The 24,113-nt window shown below is 39.9% G+C and overlaps 1 protein-coding gene across 4 annotated transcripts in view; it reads left to right on the top strand.

The window, feature by feature from the left end:
- Positions 1 to 24,113, top strand: part of Stau2 (staufen double-stranded RNA binding protein 2) — a 262,426-nt gene that overhangs the window by 104,690 nt on the left and 133,623 nt on the right. For all 4 annotated transcript variants that reach the window (XM_050142109.1, XM_050142107.1, XM_050142108.1 and 1 more), the window contains one exon: positions 1,880 to 1,940. In XM_050142109.1, the coding sequence (XP_049998066.1) occupies positions 1,880 to 1,940 (61 nt within the window). The remainder of the gene's footprint in view (positions 1 to 1,879; positions 1,941 to 24,113) is intronic.

The following is a 24,113-nucleotide window of genomic DNA, read 5'->3' on the forward strand; positions in this document are numbered from 1 at the left end:
GTCCATAAGGCCCAGGATTCAATGGTCCAGTACCTGGTGCTTCACATAAAGTAACACAGAACAATTACAAAAGAAAAAGACAACAACAAAAACGCCAACCTTAGGGTATGGTTACTCTCTATTTCTTATATCTTAGGAAAACTGCCTATGAAGTGTATGACCTCAGACACTTTGGTTTGCATCTTTAGAAGGCAAATGGTAATAATCAGATATTGTGAGGTATAATGAGATCATCTATATTCATACAAAGCAATTAGGTCATTACCAAATATATCTTGTCTTAAATATCAGAATTGGTGGTGGTTAATACTTTTGGGCTTCTTTATTGCAGTAATTTCTGTGTTGAAAAGAATGTCTGTATTAGAATTTTGTAGTCAAAGGTTTCAGTAGTGGTCTTGTAGCAGGCTCTCTTTTGGCCCACCAACCAGCTCCCTAATCCTGACATGGAGGCTTACTATTAATTATGAATGCTTGGTCTTATCTTATGCTTGTCCCACTAGCTCTTATAACTAAATTGTTTTTCTTCCTCTGTGGCTTGGGGATTTTCATCTTTCTTTCATTCTGTATGTCCTACTTTCCTGTTTCCTCTAGGTGGCTGTCTACTGGCTGACCCGGGGCATCTCCCTTGTTCTCTCTTTCTTCTCCAGCCTAGCTTCCTCCTCATGTGTCTCTCTGACCGCCAGCCCATCCATCCCTCCACTGAGACTGTTCAGCTTTTTATTAGACCAATCAGGTGCCTTGGGCAGGCAAGATGAAACAGCAACACATCTTTACATGGTTAAAGTAATGTTCTGCAGCATAAACAAATGTAACATGTCTTTACATAGTTAAAGTCATATTCTACAACAGATCTCTCAGGGTAAATGTGGAGATAACAGAAAATTTTGTCTTAAGCGGACGGATAAAGAGATAAAGGAAGAGTGGTGTGCTTTCTGGTTTGTGTTATGCTGCTAGTTTTGGTAACAGTGTCAAACCATTTTTCATGATTCTTAGTTTTGTGTTTTACATTTCTTTTGTCAATATTTGTTTCCTTGCCACCTTAAGACTGCAATGAGAGAGACAAAAAATTGTGTAAAAAATACACTTATATTTTGGTGATACTTTAGCAAAGGCTTTTTTTTTCCCCAGAACGGACACAGTAATATTTCTCTTTTTATTTTGATCTTAGAAAGGATGAAGACACTCCTTTACTTCTTTAGTAAAAATTATTGACTGTCTTCTATGTAATACATACTATATATGGCAGGTTTTCTTGATGCTTTATAAACAGACAAACTCATGCTTGAAACCTGAAACAACTCAGAGCAGCGAGCAAAGCGGTAGACTCAGAGTAGGAAGGGCACGGTGTCCTGTTCACACTAGTAACTTCTGCAGTGTCACCGTGGGTAAGAGTAGGAAGGGAAGGGCATGGTGTCCTGTTCACACTAGTTTCTCCTGCAGCTTCACCGTGGGCAAGAGTAGGAAGGGCACGGTGTCCTGTTCACACTAGTTTCTCCTGCAGCTTCACCGTGGGTGAGAGTAGGAAGGGCACGGTGTCCTGTTCACACTAGTTACTTCTGCAGCTTCACCGTGGGTGAGAGTAGGAAGGGCATGGTGTCCTGTTCACACTAGTTACTCCTGCAGCTTCACCGTGGGTGAGAGTAGGAAGGGCACGGTGTCCTGTTCACACTAGTTACTTCTGCAGTGTCACCGTGGGTGAGAGTAGGAAGGGCACGGTGTCCTGTTCACACTAGTTACTTCTGCAGTGCACCGTGGGCGAGAGGTGGAAAGGATACACTCAGTAGCCATGGGAGAGATCTTTGTCCTTGCTAAGTGATCAGACAGCATTGTTTTAATATGCCTAAATCTATAGACTTCAAAAATTGTTTTAATCTTTCAGACAGGGGAAAACAAAGGATGGAGTGGTCCGAAGGCTGGATTTTCTGAACCAACAAACAATAGTAAGTTCTCGTTTTTATTATATGTAATTGGTAATCATCACTGGTCCTGACTGGTTCTGTTTAGGCCATAGGTGCAGTACTAAGCATTGTGGAAGGAATAAAGGAATCACAAAAGCTTGCTTTCCTGAAACTGGTGAATGACTAGAAAATTAAGACACTTAAATCCTTAAGCTACTACAGTCTGTGTACCATTAATCTACATGGTGATAACATTTTAAAAGTTTTCATTTTTATTTAAATAATATTCTTACAAACAATAAAAATATCTAAAAATAAAGTATCTCTCAATCAGTTTTTAACTGTTTCAATTTTATAGGTATAAAGCAATTTTTGTGTAATTATAATACAAATTTTTCTTTCTTTTTTTGAACCCAGAACTTTGTGCATGGTAGGCAAGCATTCTGTCACTAAGCTGTAGCCCAGACCTTGTTTATACTATTTATAATATACAGTATATATGGCATATATAATTTCTATATAACATACAAGTAATTGTATATCTTATTTAAATTTTATTTATACTTATAGTATAATTATATACATTATTTATATTTCATTTATACTTATAGCATAAATAAAATTGTTACGCTATTTGTATTTAGCATTGCAGCACACATTTTTATATTTTGTTGAGCTTTTAGAATTTTTTATGTTTTATTAAGGTTATTAAGCTAATATTAGATTATAAGTATGAAATTTCACAGCTTTGTTCCCCTGATAGTCAGACACTTAAAAATCAACTTAACTGTTTTCAAAGGTATATGACTTAGATTCTTTTTTATCATGCATACAGATACTTTTCTTTAAAACAATTTTTAAAATTTATTTATTTTCATTTTATGTGTATGGGATTTTGCCTACATGTAATTCTGTGTACCATGTGCATGCCTGGTGTTTGCAGAAGTGAGATCCCCGTAACTGTAGTTAGAAAACAGATGTGAGCTTCCAGCATCCTGTGGAAGAGCAGCCCATGCTCTTAACCACTGAACCATCTCTCCAGCCTCAGCCATTGTTCTCCAGTATCCCATGATGAGAATACTGCTCAGTGCAAGAGCACTTGCCTAGCATGCACCATGCCCAGGCTAGATTACCAACATCTCAAAGGATAAATACCCTCCACCTGAAAGGCATCTGTGTTTTCACTGTGAATCAGTGAACCAGAGCATTGCCCAATCTCATCTTCTTTCTAGCCTCTGTCATTTGAACACTAACGAAGCTTAAATCTGCACATTATCATAATGTCTGTACAGTCTTCAATACTGGAAGTTCATCTTTTGATGAAGTCAGAAATGATTCTTATGGAACCATGCTCATAGAATTGAATTCTTGGACTATCAAAAAACCTCCTTTAAGTAACAGTGAGATAATAATACTCCTGGGTTACTTTTCTGGGAACAATTTAAATCAGTGAGCTGTACACCTTGAACTATATACACACAAGAATGATACATGTGGACTGAGTCTGTACCCTGGGAGAAGTGCTCTCAGTTCGGGTGCTTAGAGTTTCTGCTGTATTTCTTTGGTTTTTGGATGGATTTGCTTGCAAGTACTTGGTAAGGGGATGCGTGGAACATTAAACTCATTGTATTTTATGTAAAGAACTTAGCACGTGGCACCTGTTAGTAAGCTTGTAATAAATGTTGGTTTTCATACCTTTCCCTTTTGTTTCAGAACGGATATAATGCTGTCACATTGGCCGGAAGTCCCATTCTTACACTTCTTTATCAGTTATTTTTTTGCATGCACATTCTGGCCAAAGAATATGTAGTTTCTTTTTGAATGGTGACATTTGGCACTGGTTAGTTTGTGAAGGATGTGAACATAAAGTATATGAATATGGAAGACATATAGTTACTAATCTGACCCCTTAATTATGAGAGCATACTGTAGATGACCTGCATCCTGCATTTATTAAGTTGATATTTTGGCCCTTAGAATTATGTTTTTATTTTATTTTACTTTTTATATTTTTAATGTATGTGTATGTGTGCATCTCTGCGAGTAAAGGCCATGTGTGTGTGGGAGGTGCCTATGAAAGCCAGAACAGGACTCTGGACCTCCTGGACATGTGAACTAGTGGTTGTGAACTGACCAGTGAGGTAGTGGGACCCCAGCTTGTGTCATTTGCGGGAACAGCATGGTCTCTTAACCACTGAGCCATCTCTTTTGCTCCTGGTCTTACTTATTTTTAATTTGCTGAGGGTTATTGTACCTCTTTTGCAAAGTATAGGAAGAGGACAATGAGTTTATAATGGTTCCATTGAGATTTGAAATGAGTGTTCCTTCCCCCCTTCCCACTTGTGAGAGGTAAGAGGCAGACCTAAGCTTCAACTAGGTTACTGCAGTGAGGAAAGGCAGCCTAGCTCTGCACAGGGTTGCTTCTCACCCCAATCCGCCTAGAGCCAGTGAAAGTTACCTAAACATATTAGGAAAAGTCTCTGCTCGGGAATTGATCACCTGGACAACAAATCACTTCCTAAAAATTAGTTTAAGTTGAGTTATCATGGTAATGTTCTGACGGATTTCTTGTCACTTAAGTTCTTGCTATAAGTGATCTACACCCATGTTAGCTTCTTGAGGAAAAGGTCTGAGCATGAAGGCCAGAAGGCCGTGAGAAGACAGCAGCTGCTTGTGCTGACCATCTAGCCTGAAGCAGCTCTGCTTACATCTTATACTGACCGTGTTTGCCAAGGGGAAAGTTAGGAATCTTAATTATGTAACAGTAAGTGGTTAGCAGCACTGAACAGAATCTTTAGAAAGCACTGTTGCTTTGCAGAAACACTAAATGGCTCTCTTTACTATTTTCCTTCCCAAACTCTTTGTTACTTCAATTTCTAGCCAACCATTGTTTGGAAAAATAATACAAAATTAACTGGGAACCAAATGTACTAGAATTAATAGAGAATGCAGAATTGGAAGAGGGAAATTTTAATTTGGCACACTGGCACCTAACTATAAGTAGACAAAAATGTTAATGTACATGTGCATTTAATTTTTGTGGTGGAAGATTTTTTTTTAAAGATTATAGTCATAAGAAACTGCTAACAATTACAACTAAGAAATAGTTTAAATGATTTTACAAGGGATTGTGATTACATAGCCTGATTCCTCCGTTTATTTTCTTGGCTTGATTGCCTGCAGCTTTGAAATGTGGGCCCAATTTTTGTATGTTCCTCAGGCTTTCTTCATTTGCTAAACTTTATCAGAAGGTAGACTGTTCTAAGTGTGTTTTTATCCTTTGACTCGCTGTCATAATTATGTTGAAGAACACATTACTCTGTAATGTGAATTTGTGTTAAATTTAGCATAGGGCAATTTTATGCTTGGCACACACATAAAAAGCTGGGTTTTTACAGATGAATGACTAACAAAGCCTTAAAAAGCTCATGCATTTTAAAGATCTACTGATGGCTCATGGAAACTTTGTAAAATATTTAGATATAGTTCAGTCGATACTATCTTTGCACTCACATTCCATGTTTCCTATTAATACAAGGTTTTTACTTAAAAACCGGCTCATTGTTTCTTAAAGGTGAACTCTGGCTTAATTCAGAGTTGGACTAAGCTCAAAGGTGTTCTCTGGAATGTGCCAAATCCACCCACTAAAAGATTATTTTGAGACATTTTTTCACATTTGCTGTTAACCTTTTTAAACAGTTTTCTTCAGCTCTGAGAAGTAGATGGGTCTTCTTAGTTTGTTAGATGTGACCCAGAACAGCCCTTTGGGACAGAATCTGGTTCTGTCTGTCCTTTCACTGACTGCTGAGTTCCCAGCATTTGATCAATTGTGTCATATGCACGTCTTATTAAAGCCGTGTATCCTGAAGCCTGTAGGCCACGCTATCCCAGAGGTTCCACGTTGGACAGATTGGCAGCTTCTCACTGCTGCCCACTGTATTAGAACCTCTGCTCTGCTCTTTCTCTTTTCCTAGTCTTTACACTTGTTTTTGTTTTTAATAAAGTTTTACTATTGGAAACACATCACTTTGCCTCTTCTATTTAGTTCCATTACTGTTTCTTTACTGGTTGGTCTGACTAGGACTTCTAGTACTTTTTTTTAAGTTTGTCGTTCAAGGATTTCATATATGGTATATTAATGCATTTTGATCAAATCTCCCATCTTGCCCTTTCTTCAAATTCCTCCCATATCCCCATGTTATCGTTTGATTTTTCTTTCCTATGATAAAACACTGACAAAAACCAACTTGTAGAGGAAGGGGTTTATTTACCTTACAGATTATAGGCCATCACTAAAGGAAGCCAGGACGGAAGCTTGAGGCAGGGACAGAAGTGGAAACCGTGGAGGAATACAGTTTACTGGCTTCTCTCATATGTCTTCTCAGTTTCCTCATGCAGTCCAAAATCACCTGCCCATGGCACTGGTAAAATTAGATCAAAGCAAAAACAAAATTTAACAGTGTAAAAGGCCCAGTACTCAAAGTCTGGTACTCATTCATGGTCTGGGCTCCAGGGGCTTGGGGGGCTCTACCTCCCCAACTCTGGCACTCTCAGCTCGTCTCTTCTGTACCTGCTACTGTTCTTGGTGTTCATTCCAAAGTCCTGGCGTCTCCAACATCCTAGGGCCTCCATAGCCACTGTACTGCCCCTTCATCCCTGCCGTCTTCTGGCCTCTCCAGTGCCAAGCCTCGGCTGCTCGCCATTGCCCTTCCATGCCTTCAGAACCAGTGGCACCTGGGAGACTCTTACACATAATTGGGTTCTGCTTCTAGTTTGAGATGCAGCCTTGGTCCTCCTCTGGGCCACAGCTTGTGTGTTGACCCCAAGGAAATAATTCACCAGAGGTTTTGTCTTCGTAATGCTGGTCTCTTGTTAGTCACAGCTGATTTTTCAGCCAGTCAGCCAGAAACCACAGATTCTTAAGATTCTTAAATCAGATTTATCACGTGAATGGCCCTGATTGATGAGTCTTTGCTTCCCTCTGAAACTTTACAAAGTAGACCTCCATTGTCTGCATTTCTCTCAACACTCTTGTCTCCCAAACTCCCACCAAACAGTTCATGACATTCTGAACACTCTGGCCTTTCCAGCCCAAAGTTCAAGACACTTTGACATTCTTCCCCCAAACAACACCATCAGGTTTGTCATAGCCGTAGCCCACTTTCTGTCCTGTTAGTTGTCTCTTGCTGTGACGGAACATTCTGAGCAAACCTGACTTAAAAGGTCTGCACATCCTGATTGCAGCTCATCATCTGAGGGAAGTCAGAGCAGGGGCAGGAATCATGGGAAAATCTCGGGCTCACATTCACCTACCTTACTTATAATCTCCAGGACCACATGTCCAGGGATGGGACCACCCACATCAATCATTAATTATGAAAATGTCCCACAGTCATGCCCCTAGGTGTATCTCATGGAGGCAGTTCTTCACTGAGATTTCCTTTTCTCAGATACGTCTAAGTTTGTGTCAGGGGACAGAACTAATAAGAGCAGGTTTTAAGTAAAACAAGAGAACATGCAGTGAGATGGGATGAATTTGCCCCTGCTTTTCATTTGGATTTGACCTCATTTGCACAGTTTCTCTCCTGACTTTCAAGTAACTCATTATAGGTTCTTATATATTGTTTGAGAATCGTCTTACACATATGCAAGCAAATGTAAATACTCAATCTTCTAGTTTCTCAGATTTATTTTTTAAAATAATTTTCCTTTTCATATAATGTGTTATATCTTGCAGATTCTCTCATACATTTATACACACATATATAGACTTTTTGCTATTAAATTGGTGGACATTTAGATTGTTTGTAATATTTTTGTTATAAATAACCTATAGGCAGAGTTTATTGTCAGGATCACAAATCTGCTCTGTCCTGCTAGCTGCTCCCAAGTAACCACACTGAGACTTCATATTGATTATAAATGCTCCACTGATAGCTTAGGCATGTTCTTTTCATCTGTGTGCTGTGCCAAGGCTCGTTTACCTCATCTACATTCTTCCCATCCTGCTTGCTCTGCATCTTATGGGGTCTCCTCACGATTCTTCCCTTTTCCACCTCAGCATATTCTCTTCCCTGAAAATCCTGCCTAAACACTGACCAGTCAGCATTTTATTAACAATCAGGGCAACACATTTCACAGTGTACAGAAAGATGTTCTACAGCATTTCCTCCTTTTTGGCTAATTGAAAAGGAAGGTTTTTAATTTTGACATAGTAAAATTATATAGAAGAAAAATAATTATAAAGAATTACAGTTATAATATCTAGTCCGTTTGTATTTTACAAAATAGAGAACACACTCCATCAGCTGTCTTCTCCTGAAAAGTCCAGAGTTTCGTACCTAATTGTTTTTTCTACCCTGATGAGGGAGAACTGTAACTATAACTATCTTGTCTTCAACCCCATCAACGACTGAGAAGGATATAATATTACCTGAGTAAACATGAATTGCAGAGGAAGCAGTTTTCAGAACAGCTGGCTGCCTAGACAGTCGCCCTAGGTTCTTCTGTAATGTTGTGGCATCCAACTCTGGCCTACGGTTCCAGTAATCTAACAGACATTTTTGAAAGGCAGGAAAGTTTAAATGACTGACCTATCTTGTCCTGACAAAGTTTTGCAGTCACCTTTTTTTTTTTTTTTTTTTTTTGCATCCTGCTGGTACACTTTGGACAGTATGCTGTCAGCAATTGAGGCAAGGGCAGTTTCTTTGCCCATATGGCTATTTTTTTCCATAAAGTAAACAAACTCCATACAAAGTTTCTTCAATGCCCATCATTCTCTTTTGAAGCAAATTGGTGCTGTCAGGAGCAGGTATGTCTCATTGTCATGAAAAACCTTAGGTTATTAAACATATCAAATGCCATTCTGTAAGTCTTTGAAGTGTTTGAAGATCATCTGTCTATCTAAATATATTTGTGTTTGACCTTGAAAATATACTTAACAGGACTGTAAGTTTGACTATTATAGATGACTATTAATCTGTATTTCTTAATTGTGCGTTACATTTTGGGTCATAAGCACAATGCCCCAAACAATAGCAGAAATATTCAGATAGTATAACAAAGTTAACTTTAAATTTGTATCAATATAACAATATCCATACCAATGTAAAGTACTTTGAGATTGAGTTGTTTTTTTGGATTAAAGTAGATTCAATAATCTACCCTTTTTTCCTATAATTCCTATATCATATCCCCCTTTTTTCTTTAGAAAGAGACCTTTGAATTTAATTATTTTGTTAAGCTTTTTTCTGACTAGGACCAATAACATCCTGTAGCCAACCCCCCATAAATGACAACAAATATCTATAAACCATCTTTTTGGAATGTGGGTATTGTTTTCTCTAGACTGATTCCTGTTGCCTGGGGCATGGAATCTTTGGGGAAACCTTGAGAAAATCAGAATTGTTAAGTATTGACTGGAGTAGTTTGTGAGGCTGGACCTTCTCAGCCAGCAGCCTTGATGCTGGATCATCTGGGCCATTCATTTTTATTGGTGTGTGGTCCCTTTGCTCTGAAAATGCATAAATTTTTAAAGGTAACATACATATTTGCATTAATACAAGTATAGACTGTGCATTGTACACAAGTCGGCCAGAGCTGACTTTTTGTTTTATGTTTGAGCAGGTTAAATATGTTGCACGTTTTGTCATTTTCTAGTTTTATTTCTGTATGTCTGTAGCCAGGATTTTCAGGGGTCTTTCCCTGATCCATATCAGCCTAGAATGAATCCACAGCTTCTCATTTCCTGTGGAAATAAAAACAATCTCTTATGTTCCAAAGCATTTCTCCATTTTTTTTTCTACAATAAGAATGGTTATCAGGTAAAGAATTATATTGACAATGTCCGTTCCATTTGCATTTGTCAAATTCAGAAAAAATGCTTCATTACTTATCCTAATTTGGTGAGTCCAAAGTTTTGTAGCCTGATAACTTCATATCCAAATTACACGTATTTGGAGGTAAATTTCTACAAATGGAATTATTGTCTTAATGAGTATGTGTACTTCATATGTGCTTAAGCACCCTTTGCTCCAGGAACAACTGGGAAAGCTCCCTTGAACTTCTGGGCTCACTGAGGCTCTTAGGAAGCACCCAGGTGATTTTGCCCACGTATTTGCTATCCTAGGAAACAGCTGGTAGCTCTCTTCTTTCCATCTTCAGGGCACAGCACGGTGGCTTTTCTTGAGTAGTTTGGGCCAGAGTCTGTTCCTTTCCCCTGACCAACAACCCTGGATAGCAATTGACTGGGCTTCCCATACTATGGACTCCAAGAAGCAACTGGGTGGCCCTGCCCATCCAGCTGTGACCCTCAGAAGTAGTTAAATAAATCATTCTAAAACACTGGAACTACTAAGGCCCTAAGAAGTAGATACTCGGCCTCATCTGCCCATTCTACATCCAGAAAGCTTCTGGACAGATCTTCCTGAGCTTGTAGGTCCCCAGATCTAGACCGACTGTGGTGACCCTGCCTTCCCACAGCCCTTGGAAACTGATAGTGGCCTTAAGCCTGCAGTTGGTACACTGTACCCTAACTAAGACAGTTTGCCCCAGCTGGTAGTTTGGCACGGCAATCCCTGTAGCTCAGGCCATCAGGATGCCCACTGGGATCACTGGTGTTAATTGTATTTAAAGAAACAGCATGGACATTACATACCAAAAGCAGCACTAAGAAGGAGGGTTATTGGTGGTAATTACTTACATTAAAAAACAAAACAGATCATAGCAGAAAGAAACAAAATACTTAAAATGCAAATGACCAATGAAATTAAATTTTTTTATTTGTTTTCTAATTGATTGTTTGGTCATGCAACCCCATTGCTCTCACCTCCCAGTCTTCTCATGTCCACTCCTCTTTCTACTCCATCCCCTCCATAATAAAGGAAAAGGAAAAACAAGTTCATTTTGTATTGACTCACTGGAGTCAAATTCCTAGATGCCAACCAGCCAACCCCGTCACAGGGAGGGTGAGTCTTTCTCCACTTACATGCATGCCAGAAACCATCAACTGAGGAACAGCCAGCAGTGGCCAGGGGAGGAACTGGGCCAGTTCTCAGGGTTTGGTGGTAACACCAGCTGCAGACATCAGCATGGACCTTGGGGGTATCAGGTCCACTGACCCACTCATGGCTTTCAGTGGCTGCATTGGCCACAAGCCTCAGCATAGCCTTAGGTGGTTACACATGCCACTCACATCAGGATGGCCCCCCCCCCAAGGCAGCAAAGCCTGAGGTCATGCCAAGAAGTCATCATCAGTCAGCAGCACAGACTGCATACTTCCGCATGAATCTCAAGCTTCATTGAGTCCTGGGGCAACAGCATGGACAATAGATACCAACATGGCCTCTGGCCTCTGGTGGCTTCCTGTACCATGATGGTCCTTCCAGGAGATCCAATCCAAAAAGGAAGCCTTTCTTGATCTCAAGCTGCTGTCATTGCCTGGAGCCGGGGGATCCCATGACTAGGCATCAGGTCCAGGACTAAGTCTGTGTCTGCATAAGTTTCAGGCTGTTATACACCTTTCCGCTGACCCTGCTGGGCAGTGACTCTCACTCTCACTTGTCACTGGCATCATGTCTCCAGTTCCTCCTCTCTCCATAGTGCATGCACAGCTCCTCTTCTCTGTCTTTCCCACCTCTTTTTTTTTTTTTTTTTACATATTTGTTTATCACCATGGTGCTTGTGTATCTTTGAAAGTATTTTTTAAGATAAAATTGACAGTCCTTTAGCTAGACTCTGCAAGAAAAGAGAAAATGAATGAAATCATGGAAGACTTCTGCTACTGACGGTGCAGAAAGGCTGAGGGTCTTTAGCAGAGACTGTCATGAGCCACTGTGCACCAAGAAAGCAGAGCGCCTAGAAGACAGATGGCAGCTTCTAGATATGAGCCTATCACAACTGACCCTCAAGAGTTACAATATCTGAACAGACCAATAGTAAGAAGAAAACGGTATCAGCAACAACAACTTTCCCAAGAAGTCTGGGTGAGGATGCAGAGGTACAATGCTTACCCAGCGTTTACAAAGCCCAAGCGCTGCCAACACCAAAAAGAATTGTAGTTTCCCAGGAAAGCTCCCAAACTAACTGAATTCACTGCTGGATGTTTTCAAATGTTAAGCATTTGAAATTCTCCTCATACTATCCCAAAATGTTGAATCTAGGGAGATATCCTTCCAAACTGGTTTTATGAGGCTAGCATTACCTTGATATCAAACTCAAAAACACAACCACCAAAAACAATGGGAGGCAGAGACAGGCAGATATCTTAGGCTAGCCTGGTCTACAGAGTGAATTCCAGTATGCAAAGAAATCTTGTCTCAAAAAGAGAGAGGGTTTGAAATGTCTTTTTCTGACTTAAAATATTCAGTAGTACAGAGTTTAGAATTTGTATGAATTGTCATCTTAATTATGTAACAGTAATAAAAATCAAGAAAACATTTTTTCATTTAAAATTTTTTTCATTTTGTATACCAATCACAGTTCCCCCTTCAGCTCCCCATCTTCTCCCATCCAACCCCACATCTGCTCCTCAGAAAGGGTAAGGCCTCCCATGGGGAGTCAACAAAGTCTGGCATATCAAGTTGAGGCAGGATCAAGTCCCTCCCCCCTGTATCTAGGCTGAGCAGGATATCCCGCCATAGAGAATAGGCTCCAAAAAAACCAGATTTATCCTCTAGGATAAATTGCCAGTGACCCCATAGACTACCCAAGCCACTCATTCACATTCAGAGGGCCTAGTTTGGTCCTATACAGGTTCCCCTTCTTCCTCCCTCCCCCATCAGCCCAGAATCAATGAGTTCCCACTAGGTCAGGTAGGCTGTTTCTGTGTGTATCCCATCATGGTCCTTTGTTCATGTTATTGCTTCTTCCTCCCTTCAACTGAACTCTGGGAGCTCGGCCCACTGCTTGGCTGTAGATCTCTGTATCTGCTTCCATCAATTACTGGATGAAGGTTCTATGATGACAATTAGGGTAGTCATCAGTTTGATTACAGGGGAAGGCCAGTTCATGCACCCTCTCCACTATTGCTTGGAATCTTAGTTGGGGTCATCTTTGAGGATTTCTGGGAATTCCCCTAGCACCAGGTTTCTCCCTGGCCCTATAATGGCTCCCTCTATCCAGATATGTCTTTCCTTGCACTCCCTCTCTGTCCCCCAACTCAGCCATCCTGTTTTCTTATGTTCTCCTCCCCCAACCCCTTTACCCCTCCCTCTCCTTATCCCTCCCAGTTTACTAGGAGATCTTATCTATTTTCCCTTCCCAGGGGCATCCATGCATGTCTCTCTTAGAGCCCTCCTTGTTACCTAGCTTCAGGGGTTGTGGGCTGTAGCCTAGTTCCCCCCCAAAAAAACAAAACAAAACAAAACAAAACATTTTTTTAAGTTGATCTGAAAGCAATAATAGAATGGTAGTAATCAGAGCCTGGGAAAGGTTGGAGGGACTGAGGTGGGTGATTATGCCTATAGTGGACGAGTTCCTAATGTTCTTTAGCACGGTAAAGTACGGGTGACAGGTTTCAGAGTAGCTGGTAGAAAGTGACTGCTTCCAGCACCAGTGGTGTGTATGAGGTGGCACATCAGCCACACTGAGCTCATCTTATACAGTGTATATATTCATTGAAGTGCTGCACTGTGCCCCAATAATGTGTGCAGTTCCAGTGTTTCAATTAAAATGAAAATTATATGTATATACTTCTAATTTGCTTGGATGTAATTGCTACAGATAGATACCCTACCAGCTGTATCAGAGATCTTGTTTCCTGTAATCTCCTTGCGCTTAACAGACTTCTGATTTTTTTGTGAATCTTATTGCTTGAAATAGTGTCTTTCACGGTGTTTACCTTCATTTCTTCTGTTGAGAATAAGATCACTACACTTCCCATGGTGGGAAAACTCTTTTTAAAAATGGAATGTGTTATTTGAAAGTAAAATGTAATCTTTTACTTTAGTCTTAAAAATCATATTTCCCAGACCCTGTTGTTGGTGCAAATGAAAGAAATACGAGGTTCTTTCCCTTTCCCTACTGCACTGATGATCTTTAGACAGTTCATAATGTATAACATGCTTGGTACAAAGTCTCACGAGTTTACATATGATATAGACCTGTGACTCACACCTTGATGTGCTGGACCCGACCTAACAGTGGCTGGGTTATTAGTGTCACAGTCCACCAGTATCAGAAATAATGCATTTCTGCATTCCAGGACAGCAGTCTTTAAAAGGTGATTTTTTTTTTTAAGTTGAAGTCTTACTGGAACTCACTATTGCTAGAACTCATATTCTGGCCTTAAACTCATGGCACTCCTCCTGCCTTGGCCTCCCAAGTGATGAGATACAGGCCTACATTATAATTTCAAAATATTGTCTCTCTGGAAAACATTCTTGCAACATGGAATGCCTATGAGTAGGACAACACCAGAAGTCCTGAGTGTGAAAGCCTGGAGACTGCCCAGCTTCTCATTGTACAAACAGAAAGCTTGAGGCTTGGGTGACTGTATAATGTGTCCAAAGATAGTAGTGAAGACTTGAAATCATGTCTTCTCATCTCAAAGGCTTGCATTTGCTACCAGATGACATATTTATTTCTAGATATACTAATGCTGATAATGGAGCAAAAATCAGTAAAGTTTTTTAAAAAAATTCCACTGAAGTTAGGTATTCATGTTTTGAGAGATGTTTTATATATCATGTACCAAAATCTCTTGTTTAAACCACTTAGGATGTTTTATAACATGGAAAATGCCCAAACTATTGTTTCAGATAGCTCATTTATATTTGGGTGGATCGTGTAAAATCACTAACTGGCTGAGAAACTCCGTGAAGTGTTTGCCTAACTATTATTACATCAGTGGGACAGATGTCTGCATTACTTGATTTTTCTAAGATTTAAAAAAAAAATCAGTATAGTCCCATTTCAGAAACACTCAACAGGCTTTTAGGGGAATGCTATTCTGTTTTTTATTCCAAGCTTTCTGGTTTGTGTTAAGATGATTCATAGGCTATTAGAGCTGAAATATATTCAAGTTTCTCTAGCCTAGTTCATTTTACAGATGAAAAAAAATCACTATTAAAGGAGTATATGCTGCCCCAACTCAAGCTAAGATTATTGGCTCCAGTTTAGTGCGTACATCTCTATAATACTGTTGTCTTCCTATTTGACTCATCACAGTTTGTTCTAACACTGGATGCCAGACGTTTTCTTAACCATTTAAAAATTTTAGCTATGTGTTTTTATTGTGTTCAAACATGCGAAGATAATGAGTTTAACTTAGTAAGTGTTAAATGGGCACTGCGTCATTGTTAATGGCATGAATGATCACTGCGTTATTGTTAATGGTGTAAATGGACACTGTTATTGTCAATGGTGTAAGTGGACACTGCGTTTTGTTAATGGTGTAAATGGAGACTGCGTTATTGTTAATGGTGTGAATGGACACTGTGTTATTGTTAATGGTGTAAATGGACACTGCGTTATTGTTAATGGTGTAAATGGACACTGCATTATTGTTAATGGTGTAAATGGACACTGTGTTATTGTTAATGGTGTAAATGGACACTGCGTTATTGTTAATGGTGTAAATGGACACTGCAACATTGTTAATGGTGTGAATGAACACTGTGTTATTGTTAATGGTGTGAATGGACACTGTGTTATTGTTAATGGTGTGAATGGACACTGTGTTATTGTTAATGGTGTGAATGGAAACTGCGTCATTGTTAATGGTGTGAATGGACACTGCGTCTTTGTTAATGGTGTGAATGGACACTGTGTTATTGTTAATGGTGTGAATGGAAACTGCGTCATTGTTAATGGTGTGAATGGACACTGCGTCATTGTTAATGGTGTGAATGGACACTGCGTTATTGTTAATGGTGTGAATGGAAACTGCGTCATTGTTAATAGTGTGAATGGACACTGTATCATTGTTAATGGTGTGAATGGACACTGCATCATTGTTAATGGTGTGAATGGACACTGCGTCATTGTTAATGGTGAATGGAAACTGCGTTATTGTTAATGGTGTTAATGGACACTGTGTTATTGTTAATGGTGTTAATGGAAACTGTGCTTTTGTTTCCTGGCCTCCCAGGGCCACATAATTACACAAAACTATAATTAATTGCAATACTGTTTGGCCAATGTCTTAGGTATATTCCTAGCTAACTCTTACATCTTAACCCATTTCTATAAATCTATGTATCACAACAAGGCTGTAGCTTACTGGTAATGTTCTGGCATCTTTCTCCTTTGGCTGATGGTAAGGTGTCTCCTGATTCTGCCTTCTTTCTCCTTGAATTCAGTTTAGTTTTCCCACCTAGCTATAGTCTGCCCTGCCATAGGCCATAACGTAGCTTCTTTATTAACCAGTGTTAGTAAAACATATTCACAGCATACAAAGGGGACTACCACATCATCTCCCCTTTTCTGTATAAATAAAAAACAGGTTTTAACTTTTATAGTAAAATTGCATATAACAAAATGGGTATCAAGCAAGAATTACAGTTACAATATTTAGTTTATTTGCATTTGGAAAAATTAAAGAAAATATTCTATCATCTAGTTTATTTTTGTGTCTTAAGTTTCATATTTCATTTATCTTTTATCATAAATAAGGAAAATATTAACTGTCTTCACCTCCATCGAAGACCCTAAAAGGAAATAATAGTAATTGAGTAAACAGGAAATGCAAGCAAACAACTTTCATAAAATGTGAGAAATGACAGAAACAGCTGGTTTCCTGGACAGTCACTCAAAGTTCATCTGCAACACTGGGGCATCCATCTTCGGCCTACAGGTCAAGCATATCCAACAGACTTTTCTGTGAAGCAGGATATTCTGAAGGGCTCTCCTCCCTTGTCTTGGCAATGGTTGGCAGTCACATTCTTTTGTGTCCTGCTTGTCTAGTTAGATCAGCATACTGTCAGCAGTAGAAGCAAGGACATTTTCTTGCTTAGTGGCTTTCTAGGAGTGGCAAAAGAAAGTAAACTCCATGTGGCGTTTCTTTGATGCCCATTATCTTCTCTGAAGTAGAATGGTGCTGCCAGGAGCAGACATGCCTCATTGTCATTAAAAAAAAAAAAAGACCTATGTTATGAAAACATCTTAAATGGTGTCACGTCCGCCTCGACCAGCAAGGAAGACGCAACACCGGAGCTCTTCTTGCTAGCAGTTTATTCAGGACTTTTTTACAGCAATCTTTCTCTCTGTCTCTGTCTCTCTCTCTCTCTCTCTCTCTCTCTCTCTCTCTCTCTCTCTCTCTCTCTCTGGGCAAACCTCTCCCAGCCCTTAAGTAGGCACGGGCCGCCAACCCCGGATTGCCAGGTGGGCACTGCCCATAGGTCCATGCATATGCAAGCAGCTGACAATCATTGCGTGATAATAGCATGAGTCAGGTCTCTACATCGCCATCAGGTGTGGCTCCAGGCAGCTCTGTACAAAATGGAATATTCTGTAGATCTCTGAAGTGTTTGAAGATGACATGTCTATCTAAAATATATCTTTGACCTTGAAAACTTATCTAATGTGACTACAAGTTCCATTATAGTAGGTGACTAATTACTAACCTGTATTTCCTTATTATGGGCTGGAGAGATGGCTTGGGGTTAAAAGCATGGCCTGATCTTCCAAACATCTTGAGTTCAATTCCTAGAAACCGTGTGGTGGCTCACAGCCATCTACAGTGAGATCTGGTGCCCATGAAACCTAATATGGATAAGTTCAACAGAACCGCCATATATGGACTGCCCATGCATGTTTCAGCATTGCCAGGGCATAAATTTCATTTCATTTTTTTCAAATTTTCTTATTATCCTAAGCAGTTGGTATAATACCTTTCAAGTAATAGAAATTTGCATTACATTGTTAAATGACTGGTATAGTAGAAATGTATGTATGGTATGTTCTAACAAAATTAATCTCAAATTTATATCAATATATAAAATTTATATGCAATATCCAAAAGTCCAATAAAATATGAAACATTTAAAACTAATAATTGCTTTCTAAAAGTAGATTCAATAATCTACCTTTTTATCTTATCATATCTTCCCTTTTTTCTTTTCAGAGTGGATTCAATGCAAAAGTAGATTCAATAATCTACCCTTTTATACATATATCCTGTCATATCTATGTCCCCCCTTTTCTTTTCAAAACAAGAACTCTTAATCTAATCTCCTTTGTTTAGATTTCTTCCTGATCATTACCAATAATAACGTATAACCAACCTGCCTAAACAATGACAACTAACCATATTCCATTGAACGACCAAAAACCACCCACGCCACCTCTTGGCAATGTGGGCGTCATATTCTTAAATTTATTTCCTGCTGTCAGGGAGCGACAGTGTCTTTAGGGTATTCTGGGAAAAAATGGGTTAATTGTCAAGTCCTGGGAGAGGTAGCTGGGTCATTTTTTGTTCGGTCTGTGTATAATGGGAAAGTGTAGGACTTGTCTCAAGTCCTGACTAGAGTAGTCTGTCTACATAAAGGTAAGCACAACTTTTCACTGTGTGATGACTGACTTTTCACAGGCTCCTTCCTGCTGACCAGCTCCTCTCCCTCCCTCGCCCTAGCTTCCAGAAAGCACTGCTCTACTGTGTTTCTGTGGATTTATCTGCTTTAGGTAGCTTCTGTAGTGGGACCATGCAGTGTTCATGCCTGTGTGGCAGACTTATTTACTTACTGTATGTTTTCAGGGTTCATCATGTCATGGCATATAACAGTGTTTCTTTAAAAGGGTGGCTAGATGGTATTGTATTGTGTGCACATACCAGTTCCTTTATCCTTTCATCCCGCAAGGAGCACATAAGTTGTTTCTGTTTCTTGCCTATTAGGAACAGTACTTCAGGTGAATATAGCATAGCACTATAACTACCTCTTCTAGGTTTTAATTTCAGTATTTTGGGGGCAGATATTCAAGAGTAGAACTATTGGTGTATTTTTTATTTTTTGAGAAACTGCCATAATGTGTTTTACAGCCACTGTATGTTTGCATTGTCACCAAAAGTGCACACTTGTTGAAATGACTCCACATGCTTGCCAGCAATTCTATTTCTGCTATGATTGCTGTTGTTGGGGTAGGGTATTTGTTGTTTCTTGTTTTGCTTTTGTAAAAGCTGTTTACACTTGTATCTCTGCCTCATCATGTTTATGAGACATGCTTTGCTACTGATTACAGATAATGGTCATCTCTTCATGTATCTTTTGCTTATTTTCTGTGCAGCAATGTCTATCCAAGTCTGTTGTCTTTAACTGGGGCTATTTATTTCTTGTTTGTTTTTGATAGTGGTTTCTAGGATCTCTCTCTCTCTCTCTGTCTCTCTCTGTCTCTCTCTGTCTCTCTCTGTCTCTCTCTCTCTCTCTCTCTCTCTCTCTCTCTCTCTCTCTCTCTTAATTTTATGTGTATGGGTATTTTACCTGCATGTATGTGTACTTTATAAATGCAGTACCCACAGATGCCAGAAGAGGGGTTCAGATCTCCTGGAACTGGAGTTGTGAGCTGTCATGTGGATGCTGGGAACTGAACCTGTTTCTCTGGAAGAGCAACCAGTGCTCTTAACTACTGAGCCAGATCTCCAGCCCCCTTGTGGGAGTTCTTGATGCATTATGAACACTGATCATGTATCAGATACTTGTTTTGCAAGTATTTCTCTTATTTTTTGCAACTTCATTTTCATTTTATTGATTTTTTTCTCCTTTGCTATATAGAAGCAATTTATAGGTCTGGTGAGATGAATGAGATGGATGGCTGAAGGGATGGAGACGCTTACTGCCAAGACTGGTAACCTGAGTTTAATCCCAGGACCTGCTTGGTAGAAGAAAATACTTACAAGACTTATATAAGTAGTCTTCTCACCTGTGTACACATGCCAGAGTTGGCATGTGCATGAAAACACACACACACACAGAGGTGTATACACAGTCACAGATAGACATATGTGTATACACACAGAGACACATTGGTGTACACATGTGTACAGAGACACAAAGACAGACAGATGGACACATGATAAGTAAGGAGCATATAATACATTTAGAAGTTACTTGTCTGTTTTGCTGTTGTCTGTACTTTTACCTTTACCCCCTGCCAAAATCACAGTCGTAAAACTTTTGCACTGTATTTCGTCTATGAATTTTATAGTCTCAGCACTTACAATGAAAACTTCAATACATTTAAGCTGTTTCATGTGTGGGGTAGATGTGCAGTTTTCCCAACCTTTGTTGAGAGAATACCCTTCTTCCCTTTTCCACTATTGTCACCGTGTCACTGTGACATGTCGTGTGTGACATGTGCTTCCATTTGGATCAGTTTCTGAAGATTTCTTCATCTGAGCCTTGGTCCCTTGTTTTGTTGTTGGTGGTGGTGGTGTTATTCATGTGTGTTTTAACTTGTGTTGGAGCTGTGTGTGTGTGAAAGCTCAGCTACCCTCGCCGTGTGTCTGGACTGACTGCATAGAGGGAGAGAGTCCATGGCAGTCAACCTGGGTGTCGCTTGGCAGGATTCTGAAACCTTGCCTGGTGAGATTGCAACTGCTCTGAACCTGTTTATTTAGTCATTTTAAGAGGCCTGCTAGCTTCTTAGGAAAATTAGTTCTCTTGCTCTTTTTTTTTTTTTTCACACATCCATTGCTTTTTTTTAGTCTGGCTTTATTGCAGTTAACCATTCTGCTTTTTCTATACTCTGTAGCTGAACAGACATCCAAAGTATACTTACTCTTCATCAGTACCCAATTAATACTCTGTTCCTGTCCCCGAGGCGGCCCTTCAGAGAATTGGAATGCACAGAATTTTTTCCCTGAGAAAGAAGCCTCAAAATGCACATCTGAACTGTGCCAGAGGAAACTGCCTCCTTCTCTCCTGCACCCAGGATCTAGATTATGCCAGTTCTCGTTCCACTCTGAGTGAGATTTAAAAACAAACAACTGGCTGGGTAGTGGTGGCACATGTCTTTATATCCCAGCTCTCCGGAGGCAGAGGCAGATGAATCTCTGTGAGTTCGAGGCCAGCCTGGTCTACAAGAGCTAGTTCCAGGACAGACTCCAAAGCTACAGAAAAACCCTGTCTTGAAAAAACAAAACAACAACAACAAAAAACAGTTATTTTCTCAGCTCTTCAAAAATGTAACTGTTTACCCAAGGGAACTGTGATCTGGAATGTTCTTTCCTGGTACTTTGTCAGCTTGGGGATAAAGTGGAATTGCTTCTTCTACTTACTTCGTTATGTCTGTTCTTGGTTTTGTGCTCATTTGGTAAACTGCAGCGGATCCTGGAATTCTCTTACTGGGGCTGTAATCTGTGTATCATTTTAAGTGGGTGTTTGTGGGGTGAAGACTAGGGCTTCTTGTTTTGCCATCCTTTTATGTAACACAACTTACATTTTTATTCAACTTTCTTTTGAGGTAATTGTAGATTCACAGTTATAATAGATACAGAAGTATTCTGTTGTGTATGCCACCTAGTGAACTTATGATAACTTCTATAAACTATACAATGAGATCTCACAACCCAGAAGCTGACGTAGAGGAGACACAGACAGGTCATCACTACAGAGACCTTTCCAATTACCCTGTGAGGAGCAGACCATACTGTCTCTTCTGCCCATGTCCATGATGTTGCCATTCCAAGAACATTGTAAAAATGGGGGTTAAGAACATAGCTTACTCATGGCATGCTAGCCTAGAATATGTAAAGTCCAGATTCAGTTCCAAGCACTACAAAAAAATAAAACCAAACAAAAGCCACCAAGCCAAATTGGAGAACCTTCAAAGTAAAAGCAGAATCAGGAGAGTAAGTTGTAACTGGCTTCAGGGAATAAAATTTCAGTGTGTAACTTTTTTTTTTTTTTCAATTCGCAATTCTCTGGATATTCCATTTATATTTTTTTGCATGTCAGTATGGTTCTATAGTATGCAGTCAGGGCATTTGCCCATTGAAGGATATCAGGTTGCTTTCAGTTTTCAGCTGTTACTAATAAAATTGTTGTGCTAATTCATGTGCAGATTTGTGCGTAACATAAGCTTTTCCTTTTGTGTGCTGGGTACCCAGGAGTACACCAGATTGGGTGGCAGTGGCATGTTTGATTTCATAGAAACTGTCAGTTTTCTAGAGTGCTGTTTTTTATGCTTACTCATAATGTATGAGTGGCCCGGTTATTCCGCATGCTCCCCAGCATTTGGTATCAGTTTAGCCGATGTGTTCCCATATTGTGCAGCCCTTCCAGTAGCCATGCAGTGGCATCCCGCATGGCCTTAGGATTGCACTTCTCTAGTGGCTGGTGATGTTGACATTTGATGATGAAGATTCTTCCCATATGCTCACTTGCCAGCAGTATGCCCTCTGTGGCAAACCTAATTGAACTCACGCCACTGATGCTAACCTTTCGGCTGGATATATGGTTTGCAAACATCACCTCCTGATCTACAGTTTATATTGTCACTCTCTTTCTGTATAGGGGTATTTTGCACAGGGAAAAACATTACATTACTTTTTCTTCTTATGGATGTGTTTAGTAGCAAACTTCTTCGATGCAGGTCTAAAGAGTCTTAATGCTTTCCCTCTGATTATACACTGAACGTTTAGGTCTATTTTAGATCATTCTGCTTAAAACAAGAGGCTTAGAGTGAGACTCCTTGCCCCACCTTTACCTGTGGATGTCTGTCTGTTTCCTGTGTTGACTTTGGCTTTTACTTCGTGGCTTTAGGCTGGGCTCTGAGTGTTGACCTGTGTATCTATCCCTCTGCTAATACCAGTTTTGAGTAGTGTGGTGAGGAGTTGAGCCTCTCAGGTGAATCAGCTGCCCTCTCATTTTATTCTTTTTACAAAGTACTTTAGGCATACTGCTTCCCTTGCTTCTTCAAATAAATGTTAAACTCTCTTTTTTCTATCTACAAATTAATACTGCCAAGGATATCTAGGCATTGTGCTAAACCTGCACAGTATTTGGGGGCAGAGCAGCATCTGGTTTGTTGGCTGTTTCTCCTCTCCTTTCAGCATTTGATGCAGTTTTATATTTCTTTACATGTTCCAAGTGTGATGCTGAGAGCTGGATGTTTTAGGTAATGTTAGCTGTCTGGATAAAGTTCTCCCTTCTCCTGGGCCCCTTTCTGATGCTGTTTGTTTGTCCATTTAATTAATGACTTGGCTGGACTGTTTCTGTGAAGCCTGTTTCTCCTACAGCATGAAGCCTGTAACGTTGATCCTCAGAGGGTGCATTCCTGAGTGTGTACGTGGTCACCTTGGATGACAGTGGATTTATTAGGCTCTTTAGCTGTGTCTTTTTCTGTTTTTTTTTGTTAGTTTTTTTGCCTCTGCTAGTGCCTAACACAGCTGTTTGGCTCTGTAAGTTACTGATGGATTAGAGGTGTGTGTGTGTGTGTGTGTGTGTGTGTGTGTGTGTGTGTAATTCTTACTGATATCATCCAATTAAATTTGAGACCATTTGTGACAGTATTTTAGGTCAATCTTTGAGGTTTGTTCTCATTGAAAATAATTTTTTCAACAATGTACTTTCTTTCTTCCCCTCCTAAAAAAGCAAAAACAAAAATTCCAAGAAACACAGACACAAAATCCCTACCAAAAAAAAATATACAAGCAAAAGACCAATAAGGCAAAAAAAAATGCTCAAAAAGTAAAATGAAACAAAAAAAATCTACAAAAATACCATTGAGTTCATTTTATGTTGGCCCTACTCCTGGGCACGGGGTCTAGTGTGAAGTGTGGCTAATATGCCCAGAGAGACTATTGGAAAAAGCTAGTGTTGCCTTTGCCAGTAGGCATCAATTGCTGATGCTTCCCCTGCCCCATGCTAGAACTCTGAGCTGACTCTGTAAGGGTCTTTGTGTGCTGCCACAGTCCCCGTGAGTTCATACGAGCATCAGTCCTGTTGGGTCTGGAAGACACTGTCTCCTTGGGGTCATCCATCACTCTGGCTCTTTGAAACATTCCACCTCCTCTTCTGCATAGCTCCCTGATCCTTGAGAAGAGGTTTTGATAAAGACATTTTATGTATTGTCCTTACTACTACATGTACGATGGTCCTGTAGCTCCTGTACTACATATACTATGGTACTATGCCGATAGGGTCCCCCCTGCACGAGTCAGGAAAGGGGTCTGGAGATTTAAACACACAAACACACAGACAGGGACATGGGTCATCCTTGAAACAAGAGTGCCCCCTTTACTGTGCTCAGGGGCAGCTTATATAGGGCTCTGGCCACGCC

The sequence above is a fragment of the Alexandromys fortis genome, unplaced genomic scaffold (genome assembly GCF_014885135.2).
Source record: "Alexandromys fortis isolate MF-2015 unplaced genomic scaffold, M_Fortis_MF-2015_v1.1 scaffold_41, whole genome shotgun sequence".
Classification (NCBI taxonomy): domain Eukaryota; kingdom Metazoa; phylum Chordata; class Mammalia; order Rodentia; family Cricetidae; genus Alexandromys; species Alexandromys fortis.